Source organism: Colius striatus, chromosome Z (genome assembly GCF_028858725.1).
Source record: "Colius striatus isolate bColStr4 chromosome Z, bColStr4.1.hap1, whole genome shotgun sequence".
Classification (NCBI taxonomy): domain Eukaryota; kingdom Metazoa; phylum Chordata; class Aves; order Coliiformes; family Coliidae; genus Colius; species Colius striatus.
Window position 1 is genome coordinate 46365742 of NC_084790.1, and position 15490 is coordinate 46381231.

Sequence of the window (15490 nt, forward strand, 5' to 3'; positions counted from 1 at the left end):
GTTCGTAGTGTAATTGTTTTGTGATAGTAGTGTATGTGTTTTGTAATGACAACATATATTTCCTTAAAATAGTACTGAAAAGTCTGTAATATAAGATATTACAGATTATATTAATATTACAGGTTACAAAAATAAACCCTCAGTGAAGGGATTTTTTTATTTATTTGCCTTTGTTTAAATTGCATGCTATTTAGTGTTTTGAAGGAGAAAGGAAAGATTGTTTAATAAACATGCTAGAGTCTCAGCATTCTATTTAAGACTGATAGATGTGTGTAATTATTTACACATATTAACTACAGAACAGGAGTAAAAGAAGAGAGACCAGAGAAGCACACAGGTGTGGAGAAACAAGCATTTCAAAAATTTCAGACAATCACCTGTTCTCATGTGGACACTGTGAAGAGGCCAAACCAAACAGAACAAAAACAGGCACAGAAGGAGAAAAAAACACAGCTTCGTCCACAGACTTGGTGCTACTGCATTTTCCTTCATATTTCCAGTGAGACAATCTCTGAGTTCTTCAGGTCTCAAGTGTAAGTCAGGAATGAAGTTCATTGGACTGTTACCCATAAATGCCATATTTCTTTTTCATTTATTACGTGATTCTTTCCTCTTCCCCTCTCTATATTCTCCTTTCCATTTACTTCAGCTGTGATGTTTTCTCTGGCTTGTGGATTTTTCCTTAATTGCCAGGTTAGAAACCTGATGCAAATACTGCCTTCTATTTGAGAGGGGTTCTGTCAGCTTTATTAAATTCTGTTGATCCCCTCAAAGATCTTTTCAGTTCATCTGCAGTTAAATCTAGCTGGCTCCAAGGTACCTGTGATAGATGTTTTTGGGTTTTTTTTCGTTATATGAGTTTCTCTGCAAAGTTCGTGATGATTAAGAGTAGCTCCATAGGGCTGCATGACAAAAACAACACAGAGGTTACCACAGAAGCAGTAAGGAACACAACAGATGAGACATGTAAAGCACGGTGATCCCAGATGAGGTTTGTTACCTTACTGAACTGACCATTTTCTACCTTCTTACTTACACTTATTCAATTTTGATCTTCAGCATTATTTAATTATATTAATATCAGTTCATAACAAAGATGTTTTCTGCTTCTTAAAGAAAAAAATGCTAAATTAGAGGCTAACAGACAAAGAATACATCAGTGTTTTTGTTAACATTTCACAGTAAAAAGAGGCTCCGTCTAGTTAGCTAGCAAGAATAGCAAGTGTATCTGGACATCTCTGACAAGACTGTGTGTATAATCAAACTCCATCTGAAATTAATGAAAGTCTTTCATTTAGGGTTCATATCCCTATTTTATGGATGTGTAATGCAAAAGATATCCTTACTGCCACTAGAAGGATGATAAGATTAAAAAGCTTTTCTTTCTGTACAGGCTGTGCTATGTAGTAGAAGTGTTAAGCCTGAGTCATATACATTATTCAAGCAAAGCCTTTATTATTAGATGACTCTCTATTTTCAGGTCATCAAGCACGTGCTCTGAAATTCAAGGTAGGCTCATGGATTGTTCACAATACAACAGAATTAGGGACAAAGAGCGCTTTTCAGTTGAAAAGAAATCTGTACCATTTATTCTGCTAAATCTGCAGATCTTTGTGCTAACAAAAAGGAGTGTTATGGTCTCAGCTCTTCTCAAGTTAGGGAAAAAAGAAAGAACCTTTACTGGTATTTCATCTAGTATTCTTGTTGTTTCCATTGAAACACCTTCCACATTCCAGAAGGATGCCTCCACAGAGTTGTTCTTCACAGCATGTCACCAAAGGTTCCAACACAACACTTCAGAGTAATAGCAGAACTAACTAGTACCGGCAGTAACACCTTGTGATATGAGTGCCAGGCTAGATGGTTTATCTGGGGCAATCTTGTTTTACAAAAGAAGTGACAACCGAGATATTGGTAACAGTATGTTCTGTTATGAGCTTCTTGTAATGGGAAAATAATGAACAATGAAGCTTACACAAATAAAAAAAACTGTGCACAGTATGAACTACCTTAAAATAACATCACAAGCTGCAGTTAAGAACTAAAAAATGTTGAAGTTACACCTACAGAGTGATACAGAGTAAAACATAATCTGCAAAGTAGGCTTAGGCTGCCGTTCCACAGGCACTTGAGTCAGCATAATAACTTGACATCACCAGAAATATCTTGATCTCTTCCTCTCTATCTCCCCTCTCATATTGTGCCTTCACTTCTTCCTCACTTCCAACTTATGCTTCTGGCAATGTGATCATCCTCCCTCTCTGGCAGTTGCTCTTGAATGTGTAGGCTGTTTTCCTGACCTGACATAAATCACTACCAACATCAGAAAACTTCACATTTTACTTTTCCTTTTATTGGGGTAATCTTCTACATTTTGATGTGTTAAGGTGGCTCACAGAAAGATCTGGCAAAGCACAAGTTAAAAGTGGATGCCAATGAAAGCAGCAGAGAAAGGACAGGGGACACCATTTTTTTATACATAGTAAACTTACATCAAGTCAGGCAATCTCTTGGAATTATAGTTAAGATGAGTTAGTTTGGGGAGAGCAGGGAAAAGGGCTTCCTACTAACTTTAAAGAGTAGTGAAAACCTTCTGTATTTTCTGTAGCATAAGTAATGTCTAGTTTGACGTTCAGGCAAGTAGGTAAGAATATTTTTTTCCACCAAATGAATAATTTATCAGAATACGGCATTTCAGAGGACCTCCCCAAAAAAAGAGTTTCTTATGGTCCAGGAATTTCTAGTTTTAAAAAACGAAGGTTACACAGCTGATAGCAGGGATACGTACTTGTGATGTGGAAGAGTCATATAGCATGGTCTGCAGCCTTGGTCTCTAGTGTCCCAGAAAAATAGGCTAAATGACTACTATTCTATTAGCTGTTCTTGTCCTTCCTGCTCTTTGTCAAACCTTGTAAGAACTGGTCAGGTTTGTCCTGTTGCTAAGGTTTTTTTCAAACAGCAAAAATTGCGAGGTGGAAAAACATTTCCTACCCATATCATCTTCTCATACCACTGGTTTAAACATTGACTCTTTTTTTTCTCTACTTTGATAAAGTTTTATTTGTTTCTGTCTGAGGTTGTTTATTCAATTTCATGACAGAACTCACAGAGGGGGAAACTAACTTCTCAAAAAGGTGTCTGGGATGCACTCCAGTTGGAATTTTCTCATTTAAATGTACTTGGTGCCAGGACCGTACTTGTCACTACAGAAAAGGAATACTGTCAGCCAGTCCAGAAGAGGTTTGCAATCCTTTGTCCTGTTCATGAAGCCTGTATTATTCAATTCCAATACTGCATGTCAGTTTCATGTAGTGAGCACAAATTAGGCAAGTGTAAGCATGGAAATTCAGAATATAATGCATATTAGGCTGTGTATTGCTGGCAGCTGTATATTGCTGTGTCTTTTGCTTTCCTATGGTATTGCTGTAACACTAGGAGACACGGATTGCAATGTTCTTTGGTGGAACAGGTTTTGAAGTTGCCTTCAGAATGTATCCTTTAGTTTCCTTACTTACATCATTCTGTTTTGTCCTCTGCCTCTTATTTTGTGTCACATGTGAGCTACTGGAGATTAACTGAAACCCTTCATAATACTCATTATGTAATATTCTAAGTATCACACATGCCTGCGTGGGACTTCTCTTAACATTTTGTTTGGTAGGAATGAGATGTAGCAGCACTCTGATTAGCAGATTGGTGTGTTCTGCTTTCTTTCTGAATAGTTCATATTCAGAGTTTGGGTTCACCCCTGTCTTAATTTACACTGTGCAAGATCAAGCTCAAAACATCAATGATATAATCTAAGTGTACATTTAAATTAATAAATAATGGAATGTATATGGTTTTTTAAAATATGTTAAAGGAAAAGAACCTTGTGCTCCACCCAAGATCCTAGATACTAAAGTGGAGGAGAGTTCCGAAGTACCTATTTTAGAAGACACGTCATCACCACCATCAGATATTCCACAGCATTTATGGCAGGTTTCCACAGATATCGAAAACACTGACAGGTATGTGTAGCTCTTCATTCCAAAACAAATTTCTGTCTAGAGTTTATTTAGTCTTCTCCAATTAGGCATCCAGTGTTCTTACCATAAAAGATATTAGTAAATTAAATAAGCTGTTAATATTTCTGTTACATGTAATGTATCTTAGAGCAACTTCTAAAAGAAGGGTAGAGGGAAGTGGCAGCCTTAAGTAGGTTAATAACCAGAAGGTACTTGTTTAAAAGAAAGGGTGGGAAATTATATTTCTAGTAGGCCAAGATTTGTAGAATAGGCAACTTTCGTCTCTTCTTGAGTAGTTTCTGATTTTGTACCGTAAATCTGGTGGCCCATAGTTCTGCGTTCTGCACAGAATCTTGTTCATTTCAATCATTTCTGCCCATACTTAGAAGTCTTTGGAGAGGAAGGGAACATCATCTACAGGTCTGAAAAAGTGGGCTTTTCTTACCCTCTTAACTGTGCAGTTGAGAGACAAAAGTACTGAGGGAGTTGTTAAGTGTTGGAACAGGCTGCCCAGGGAGGTGGTGAAGTCACCATACCTGGAGATATTCAAAAGATGCATAGATGAGGTGCTGAGGGACATGATTTAGTTTAGTGATGGGCTTGACAATGTGAGGTTAGTGGTTGGACTCAATGATCTTAAAGATCTTTTCTAACCATAATGATTCTGTGATTCTATGAAAGGAGACTCTTTAGTAAAAACAGTCATCCCAATAGCCAACATTTCTTTGAAAAAAACCCCCTTATTTTGGTGGCTTTGTTTATTAAGCTGCCTCTGAGTTTTTAATGGTTATTATGTTCATGTAAGTAAAATGAAGTTTTGTCCTACCAAGAGAGTAACTTGGAAAATAAAACTGAGCAATTTGTTACTAGTGATGCTGCTTTGTTTCTAAGAACCATTTAATATGTAGATGAATGAGGCCACAATGTCTTTTTTAATCCCAAAAACCATTAAACATTACAAACCTTCACAAAAAATTGATGATCTGTCATCTACCTGTAAAACAGGAACCTTTTTGCAACTTCTGTCCTCTCTCAAAACATATCCAAGTGTAACATGCTTTGTGAGATATTTTGTTAACATAATTTCCGTCTTCTGCCCTGTAGAAAATTTCATGCCAGAGTCTTCCTAAGAGTAGTGAGGGTAACGGCGCTTCTGAAATTTCTGCTTAGTGTGCAGGGAGCTTAAGTGTCATGGATTAGCTATATTAACTGTATTTTCTTTCTGAAAAGTGGAGTGCATTCATGGAATGATCTACAAAATGCTGATAAGGGGTGTTGACATTAGGGCTAGCTGGTGCTAATTTTTAGGCGTATTGTGCATTTTGCCACTTGATGACGTTGTGCCCAGCATCTCATTTAATAAGGAATACACAGGAACATTCAGATCATAAATTTGGTCTGGATGCAACTAGTAAATAAATATCAAACTGTCTTAAAAGTGCTCCCTTATTAAATCCACTGCTTTTTATTTTTGTGTGCATCTTCTGATATATGTATGTGAATGAAATGCTTTCCCATTAGATTTTTGTATTTATTGCTCCATTATTTCAGCATATAAAGATATACTGTGAGCTCTTCCCCATTCAGTCTACAACTGCTGTTCTATTGTATCTATTTCAACTTTTCTTTCCACAGAGACATGAGAGAAATGAAAAACCTTTTAAGTAAACTCAGGGAGACTATGCCTTTACCACTGAAAAATCAAGGTAGGTTTTGTATTTTCTTCATGTAATGAAAATTAAGGTAATTACAAGGTTTGCAGTTTGCCTTCCATTACAGCAAAAAAAATCTAGGGTTTTTTAATAGAAGTTACAAAAAGAAAAACTTAGTTGAAGTCTCTTCCTTACTGGTTCAGTGGAGCCAGGATTCAGCAGGTGAACTTTGGCTTCTCAAATTTCACAGGAGGTATTCTTATAGAGATGGTATTTGTAGATAAAATAGTAGACTCATTCCTCGGGAGTTGGTATTGGGACCAATGGCATATAACATCTTTGTGAGTGACCTGAAAAAGTGGGATGTAGTGCACCCTCAGCAAGTTTGCAGACAACGCCAATCAATCTGTGTGCTGCAGGCAGAACACTGAGGGGAAGGGGTGACATCCAGAGGGATCTGGACAGGCCTGAGAATTGAGCCTGTCCTGAAGTTCCACAAGGCCAAGGGCAAGATCCTGCACATGGGTTGGGGCAATCCCAAACACAAACACAGGCTGAGTGATGAGTGGCTTAAGGACTTGGTGGTGTTGGTGGATGAAAAACTGAGTACAACCCAGCAGTGTGTACTTGCAGCCCAGACAGCTAACCATGTCTTGGGCTGTATCAGAAACAGCATGGCCAGCAGATCTGGGGAGGAGATTCTGCCCCTCTGCTCCACTCTGGTGAGACCCCACCTGCAGTGCTGTGACCAGCTCTGGATTCCCCAACATGAGAAGGACATGGAGTTGTTTGAGCAAGTCCAGACAAGGGCTACAAAGGTGATCGGAGGGCTGGAAGTACATCTCCCATGAAGACAGGCTGAGAGTCAGCGATCTTCAGCCTGGCGAAGGCTCTGGAGACACGAAATAGCAGCCTTCTATAGGACCTAAAGGGGCCTATTGGAAAGCTGGAGAGGGACTTTTTACAAGGCCATGTAGTGACAAGACAATGGGAAATTACTCAAAACTAGAAAAAAAATAGATTAGATGCAAGGAAGAATTGCTTCTCTTTAAGGATGGTGAGGGACTGGAACAGGTTGCCTAGAGAGGCTGTGGATGCCCCATCCCTGGAAGTGTTCAGGGCTGGATGGATAGGGCTTGGAGCAACCTGAAAAGTGTCCCTGCCCATGGCAGCAGGGTTAGAATCTAAGATCCCTTCTAACACAGACCATTCTGTGAATCTGTGATATAAAGGCAGCAGCACAACTAATCCCCTGTGTCAGGAGGTTTTCTTTTTCAAAAGTAATGAGGATACAAGTTGCACAGAGTATGACAGGGATCTTACTGGGTAATGGGTATTGCATTACCCCTGCAGGCTTGTACATTCTGTGACATGATTGATTCTGTGCAGAAAATATGCTTGCCTAGAGCCTTCCAACAGCCTGCTTTTCACAGTAGCCAGCTATAAGGCACCATGTACAAATGCTTAGAGGGGCAGGGTCTCCACACTGTGCATGCATTTAGTAACAGGCCTTCATTTTGTGGTCATAGAATCAAAGAATCTTAAGGGTTGGAAGGCAGCTCAAAAGATTCAACCCCCCTGCCAGAGAAGGACCACCTAGAGTAGGTCACCTAGAAATTCATCCAAGTAGGTTTTGAATGTCCCCAGAGAAGGAGACTCAACAACTCATCTGGGCAGCCCATTCTAGTGCTCCATCACCCTCACACTGAAGAAATTCTTCCTTGTATTTCTTTGGAACCTCTTATGTTCCAGCTTGTACCCATTGCCCCTTGTCCTGTCATTGGACATCACTGAGAACAGTGTGGCTCCTGACACCCACCTTTTATGTATTTGTAAACACTAATGAGGTCACCCCTCAGTTTCCTCCAAGCTGAAGAGCCCCAGTTCCCTCAGCCTTTCATCATAAGGTTGATGCTCCACTCCAACATCTTTGTGGCCCCACGCTGAACTCTCTCCAGCAGCTCCCTCTCCTTCTTGAACTGAGGGGCACAGAACTGGACATAGTTCTAGTGGTGCAGCACTGTTAAAGGTTCCCTATCTACAGGGACTCCTTATGAACAGCATTAAAAAGGTGATAATTTTTCTTTTTTACTTCTTCTTGATGAGGTATGTTTCTTAAATGCTATGTAGTCTTTGTACAGTAGCAGCTGACAAAGTAGGTGTAATGTGTCCTAGATCTTGCCCCAAGTAACAAAGCAGTCTAGCATTGATCATAATATGGTCAGAGGTGAATATAGAATGGATAAATTAATTCTACAAGTAATAGTTTATGGCCGGATGGCTTGATGAAAAACTAGTGAAAGGATAAAGGGAATTGCTTGTTATACATGATACAGATGGGCCATTTGGAGACTGGAAAAATGTCATAAAGTCTATGCCCTGCCTAGAAGCAAGGAGTGTGGTGGAAATAGGGAAGGAAAAATCCTGGGGGAATATAAAGCATGTAGTAACTTGAATTCAGAACAGAGTGTGTAGCAGGGTGTCTACACTGCTCTTCAACACTGGACAGAAAAACCTTGATCACTTGTGCAGCAGGATGAGAAACACGTCAGCTATAGTTTAAAAGCTGAGACATTCCCCAAAGTCAGGTAATCAGCTGTGGTCATAGTTTACAGATGACCTCTGAAAATGGATTCCTCAAGAACGGACCCATTATTCCTCCATTACTTAAATTTTTTGAAGTATTCCAAGACCTTTAATTAATTAAAGCCAGTTAACAGTGTAAGTAAGCAGCACAAACAAACAACATTATAGGCAATTAAAGTGGTCTGGACTTTAATTTTCACGTGTATGTGAATTACAGGTACTGTTTAAGAGAATGGTTATGAGATGGATAAATGCCATTAAATGAGGTGATCTTTACGAAACCCAATCCTGCTTTCAGTAAATGAACATTTTACTGTTTACTTCAGTGATGACCATAACAGAGTTAAGATTGCAAGCCCACAAAAGTTTTACATAATGTTAGTAACTGCTCACAGGCTTGGGGTTTTTCATATGGAATTGTCTTAAGTGACAGCAGGAAAGTTGCTATGCTAAGAAATGTTACTGATGTGGATCATATCCTTGAGTCACAATATTAAATGATCTCTTACCCATGTTCTTGTACTTCAGTATTTGTATTACGGGAGTGTCTAGAGCCTAAAATCAAAACTAGGTCCCTGATGCAGCTAGAATAAGAACATAATGAGGCATAGCTCTTAGCCTGAAACTGTGCCTAAAGATGGCTCAAATTCAAAGTGAATTCTAAAGATTTTGTGAGGTACCTCGCTGACAGTGCATGAGTAAACAACAACAACAACAAAAAAGCATAGACACTAAGGAGTTCATAGAAAAGGCAGAAACTAACAAGAAACAGCATGAGCATATTGTGATAACTTTCCCAGACAAGCGCTTTCTGTCTTGAGGTGCCAACATATCGCAGTGTTGCAGTTTTAAATGGAAATTCTCCCTGATGTGTACAAATGGCCACCCAACAATGTTTCTTTTTACGTTAGAGTTAAGCCAGAATTTAACCTTAGGATTGACATTTCCAAACTTGCATGTCTGCAAGATCTCAAGCAGCTTAAGTTTATGAAATATTTGGGACCCTAACATTTTTCATCCATTCAGGAATATTGTTTCTTAGTCTCCAAGTCCTGGACATGTAGGTTTCATCATTGCATTGATACCCTTCTTGCCAAAAATTTCTCTTTAATTATTGTGGAGATCCTGATGGTTAGCATTGTAAGACTCTTAATGTCTGCAACTCAGGTTGTGTGCTCTATGCCTAGAACAATTGTTAGTTAATCATGTAGGTGCTGTTAGGAGACATAAACGATGTAAACTCTTTTGTGTGTGTGCGTGTGTACATCCTTGTATTAAAATGTGGAGTTTTTCATCACAGATGACAGCAGCCTCCTAAACTTGACTCCGTATCCAATGGTGAGAAGACGGAAGCGAAGATTCTTTGGGCTGTGTTGTCTCATCTCAAGTTAAAAGATTAAACACAGAAGCACCAAGAAAATTGTAACTTCAATTAAACCGCTGTTATTTGACCACTGAAAAGATGAATATTGCTACTCTTGGTTATAAAGTACATTTTCTACACTAGCCTATTCCTTTTTCTTGTCTGCACCATCCTCCTTTTCAAAATAAGGGTTGTAATAGTTTAAAGTTACGGTGGTCAAAAACCAGTTGTGGAATAGATCTAGCATAACTAAGAATGTTTTTAAAACTTTTTAAAGTACGTCTGTGTGTCTTTTGCATGAGAAAAGACACACAAAATATGGTTAATAGATAATTTTAAAGCTTTTTATATTGTTTGAACTGCAGCTAAAAGTTTGTGCATAGTATGGTTCTCTTATTAGTATATTAAAATACTTGATCATATTCTAACAGTCTTTAAACATAGAAAACTATTTAACAGCAGAAGTATTAAAGTTCTAAAACATTTAAACAATATTGTAACAGAATTTGCACAAATCTCCAGTTGCTTTTTGTGCTCTCATTTGTATTTAGTCTTCCACTATATCTCAATTCAAAAGCTTCATAGAAAAATATCTTAATTTATGACACACAAACCATATATGAAAGTACTTATACTTTGTAAATACAGATAAATCGTAATATCTACTTACTGTACAATGCATAGAAGCAACAGATTTCCTTTTAAGCTAGTAGTATTTCTACAAGCTTCTGGAAAAAAGTAAATAATTTATTAAAAGAAGATATATAAAAATAAACAATGTAAAACACAGCACCAACCTATTTTGTTTCCAGTAGAATTCAAAGCATGGTGTCTGCATATCACAAAGTATTAACTCTTGTAGGGCATGCCAGAAATATCTGAGACTGTAAGATAATAAACGTTTTACATTGTTAATAAAGTTTTTTATTTAAGTTACACCTTGTTTCTAGTTACACTGCCAAAATGTGTCCTTTTTTTTTTAAATTTTGTTGTAAAGAGTGCTAGAATCATAGAATGGTAGAGTTGGAAGGGACCTTTAGAGATCACCATACCTTTGTAGTCAGTAATATAGTCTATTCCTGATGGCTCCTAGCCCTTATTTCTCCTTAAGGCAGGTGGGTTCCTTGCCAGCCCTTCCTGCTCCAATGCAGGGTCCCTCAAAGGCCAGGCAGCCTTGCACGGGCTGCTCTGATGTGCATTCACCCCAAAGGCTGCAGCTCCTCTCTGCCTCTCATATGGGTCTGCTCTGCTGCCGGCAGGCTCCCCAGCACAGCCTGCGCCATGGCCACTTCCTCACAGTCTCTTGCCTATCTGAGCACACTGACCCAGAGCTGCTAGTGGCTCTCAGTCCTGCCATTGCCCTCCATGGGTTGCAGGGACACAGCCTGTGTTCTCTCATCTTGAGTTCCAGAGAGGACTTGTACCGCTGCTCCACCTCCTCTTTCAGCTCAGATTTCCTTTCTTAAATAGTGATGGCAGAGACATGAGATTTGTCCTGCCGGGCTGGAGGTGGGTCCACCTCAAAACCTGGGAATGTTTTGAGAGCTGCTTACTGGGACTAGCACTGCAGTTCCCTGTGCCTATTACCAAGCAAAAAAACAGCTCTACACAAACTCATGACACTACATTGTCAGAAAAATTGGTGTACAAGGACCAAAAATTCAGATCTAGATCTCATGAGGTGAAGGCAGGAATTTTTCTTCCTGAGAAGCCACACCATACCTGGTTTAGGCTTTCATGTAACAGCTTCCAGCATTTCAGGAAGGATATTTTTCTTTTCATTCAGATAAAGCAGTATTTTGGGGTTTTTTTTCCAGTTTGAACTAACCTGTTCACTTGTCACCTTTCAGTCTCCCAGATTGAAATTCTATTTATGAGTAATCAGACCACCAAATAAATATTTTAAATGCAATGAGGACAAATAAATTTAATGTGCCATCTTGGAAATTGTATGTTTCAATATGCAAAATTAATTCCCTCTGAGGAATACATGAGAAAAAAGTGAATTTCAGGTCACAAACTGTTGTTCAGCACGCACAGCATTTAACGGAAGGAGATCCATACACACTCACAAAGCTGTTTGCTTGTGAGCACAAGTGCACTTTTAAGAAGAATGGAATTCAAGTCCACAGCAGGACTTTTTTTCAAAGTAATTTCTTCGACATGTTCCCCACGCCCCTCATGAACAATGTCCTTGTTAGTCAGATCCTAGCTTTCCATAGTAATTAAGGAATGTCCAAGAGGTGGCAGCACTGAGACGTTTTAATTAGGTCAATAGTCTTGCTCAGTGATTCCATTCCCAAAGATACAATAAAATTTGCAACTGTTAAAAATGGAAAAATGGCTCCTGATGTCTAATGGCTGTTAGAAAATATTGTCTGGGAAAGTGATCTGTAACTATAATTAACCAATTAATTTTGGTCCAGCAAGAGTTAAAAAGATATACATACTATTTTATGAATTCTGTAGATATTAACGCCAAAAAGAAACCAGTGTGTGAACACAATACTGAATATGCTATGAGAGAGAAAAGGAGTAAGAAAATTTCACCCAAGCAAACTGTGTGAATTCTTTTGCAGTCTTGTTATGTTGGTACATGCACAGAAATTGTTGTTACCAGGTCAGTGCAATGTCTTTTTAACAGCTGCCTTCAAAGGATAATGGGCAGGTTAAGCTCTAAGTGTATCTAGTGCAGTACCTGCCCATATATCATCACACAGCAGTTAACGTACCAGTATGTATGACAGCCCGTATCTCTCTGCTTTTACTGCAGCTGTGGCAATAGAATATACATTAGTGAGACAAACGTATACGTGTTAATTAACTATGCAAAACTCTTGATATCAGTATACTTCATCACAATCAGCTGCAAAAGTTTAGGACATTCTGTGATGCAAACAGATTTGCATATGTTGTCTTTATGGTCCTTTGTGTTTGCACTGTTTTAACATGTACAGTAATATGCACATCCTTGTACCTTCTGTTATTCTGGAAACTTTAGTCGTGTCTTTCTTCTGGAACTGAAGACTAGTAAAATGTCAGTTTTTGCTCATTTTTACTCCTTTCCATACTCAAAATCAAATTTGCAGCTTCCCTCAGACTACTATTTATTGTACCTTTCACTAATCCTAATGGACAAATGCAAGCTTTATGGCCACTTAAGGAACATTAGTGATCAAGGGTGAATGGATTGTCCTCCAGTTCACAGAATCACAGAATGGTAGGGTTGGAAGGGACCTTTAGAGATCATCTAGTCCAGTCCCCCTGCAGAAGCAGGATCACCTAGATCAGGTCGCATAGGAACATGTCCAGGCGGGTCTTGAACACCTCCAAGGAAGGAGACTCCACAACCCCTCTGGGCAGCTTGTGCCAGGGCTCCCTCACCTGAACAGGGAAATAGTTTTTTCTTATGTTTAAGTGGAACTTTTTGTGTTCCAGCTTCATCCCATTACCCCATTACCTCCCTTGACCTGCTGGCCACACTCTTCTTGATGCATCCCAGGATGCCATTGGCCTTCTTGGCCATGAGGGCACATTGCTGGTTCATGATTAGTTTATTATTAATCAGGACTCCCAGGTCTCTCTCTGCAGAGCTGCTCTCCAGCAGGTCAGTTCCCAGCCTGTCCTGGTGCGTGGGGTTGTTCCTTCCCAGATGCAGGACTCTGCACTTGTCCTTGTTGAACCTCATGAGGTTCCTCTGCCCAACTCTCAAGCCAGTCGAGATCCCGCTGAATGGCAGCACAGCCTTCTGGGGAATCAGCCAGTCCTCCCAGTTTGGTGTCATCAGGGAACTTGCTGAGGGTACACTCTGTCCCCTCATCCAGGTTGTTGATGAAGATGTTGAACAAGACTGGCCCCAGAACCAATCCCTGTGGAACTCCACTGGCCACAGGCCTCCAACTTGATTCTGTGCCATTGATCACCACCCTCTGGGCTCTGTCATTCAGCCAGCTCTCGATCCACCTCACTGTCCACTCATCCAAGCCACACTGCCTGAGCTTTCTGATGAGGATGTTGTCTTTTAATAGACAGTGGCCATGAACCAAGGCCTGGTAAGTACCTGAAGAGGTGTTAAGTGCTCAATGGGCTTAGTTAGGAGTGCAGAGAGTTATCTTTAACTAAAATTCAAAAGGAAACTGCTTAAGCCCCAGAACATCATTTAGATCCAAGAAGGATACACTTTAATAATATTGCTACACTTCAGTTTAATGGGATAGAACAATGTGGGAAAAAAGTTTAAAAGTTCCCATAATAAAAATGATACAGAAATTACTTAGACATGACTTAGAAACATTTTTTTATTAGTTTGTTTTCCAAGTATTAAAAAAAGAGACAACTTTAATATTTAACTTTTAATATAGTAGTGCCTGTACATGAGCTCTTAGAATAGGAAGAGTGGTGGAATCCCAGCTACAGACTGGAGAGTGGCAAAGAGAAGAGGCAGTTGGGGAATGTTGGACAAACTCTTCTGTTAACAGCCTAAGGTTATTCACACAGATGGCTGACAAAATGGTGGCATCTTCAATTCTTAATGATAAGACAATTTTATCACCAAAACAATTTCAACTGATTTACTACTGCTAACAGAGCAAGAATACTGTTGGTTCTATGTATGTTTAGTCAGACTCAGTGGAAAGAAACCGTTAACTTCAAGGGAAGATGGGTTGAGACCTTTACAAGTAATAGTTTTCAAAATGAGTCAGTGAAACTTTCATTCACTTCCTTCTCAAAAGCAGTTAACCTGACTTTGTTCCATAGGATTAGAGACAAAAAAAGACGGGTTTCTCATAGCACTGAGTACTGCAATGCCCAACACAAGACTGATCAGTGATCATTTTCAGAATTAAAGTTTTGGTTTGTGGCACCTAAATTTGCCTAAGACTGATTGAATTTTATTTTGGATCTAATGTAGACACTAGAGAATGGGCAAAATGTCTTATGCTCTGATTTGAGACTCTTAGCCATTTCTAAATTAGTTATAATTTGCAACTATATTAAATATAATTTGTGACTGCCAGAGTGTGACTTTTTCTCTAAGCAGTGCTCAGCTCAGTCATTTAATACCTGATTATCCATAGCCCAGTTGAGGCTGATCACAGTATTACAAAAAAACCCTCCAGAAAGTGGCCTTAACGCATACTCAGCCTAAGAATGGGGAAATGGAACTGTAACAAATTCAAGATCTGTTGATGTCAAGTCCTAAGCAAGGATGTCTTTCCTGGTCACGACAATTTTACCAAAGTATTTGATTCACTGACCAAGACAGGCAGCTTAACCCTTTACTAATGTTGCAGGCATCTTGACTATTGGAAGCCAGAATATGCTGCTGATGGGTGAATTAATTATAAAAAGAATATCACCCACCTTACTGGATTTGGTGGGGGGGGGGGAAACAGCAACAAAGGGTGAGGAGAGGCTGGGGTATTTAACGTCTTTTTTGCTTCGGTCTTTAATAGTAAGACCACTTGTTCTCAGGGTTCCCAGCCCTATGAGCCAGACGACAGAGACAAGGAGCAGAGTGAAGCCTCCATAACACAAGGAGAAATGGCGTACAACCTGCTGTTTCACTTGGATGCAGAAAAGCCTTTGGGCTGGATGAGATCCATCTGAGGTTCCCGAAGGAACTGGTAGAAGTGATTGCCAGCCACTTTCCATCATTCATCAGCAGTCCTGGCTAAACAGGGAGGTCCCAGTGGACTGGAGGTTAGCAAATGAATTACCGCACTGCTCAAGCACAGCTGAGGAGAGGTTTAACACCAGAACAACAACCAGCTGCTCCACCAGCTTCCTTATCAAGAAGGACAGCATCCCCTCATCAACTGTGACAGTAATGTAAGTAACCTATGATTGCGTCTTATGATAAAAGTGGATCCTAAATCAAG

General features: G+C 39.5%; 1 protein-coding gene across 1 annotated transcript in view; it reads left to right on the forward strand.

Moving 5' to 3' along the window:
• RGS7BP (regulator of G protein signaling 7 binding protein) overlaps positions 1–9637 on the forward strand; it is a 37876-nt gene extending 28239 nt beyond the window's left edge. The window contains exons 4-6 of the mRNA XM_062019144.1: positions 3863–4010; positions 5643–5713; positions 9546–9637. Coding sequence (XP_061875128.1) covers positions 3863–4010; positions 5643–5713; positions 9546–9637 — 311 coding nt within the window. The remainder of the gene's footprint in view (positions 1–3862; positions 4011–5642; positions 5714–9545) is intronic.
• The last annotated feature ends 5853 nt before the right edge of the window (positions 9638–15490 follow it).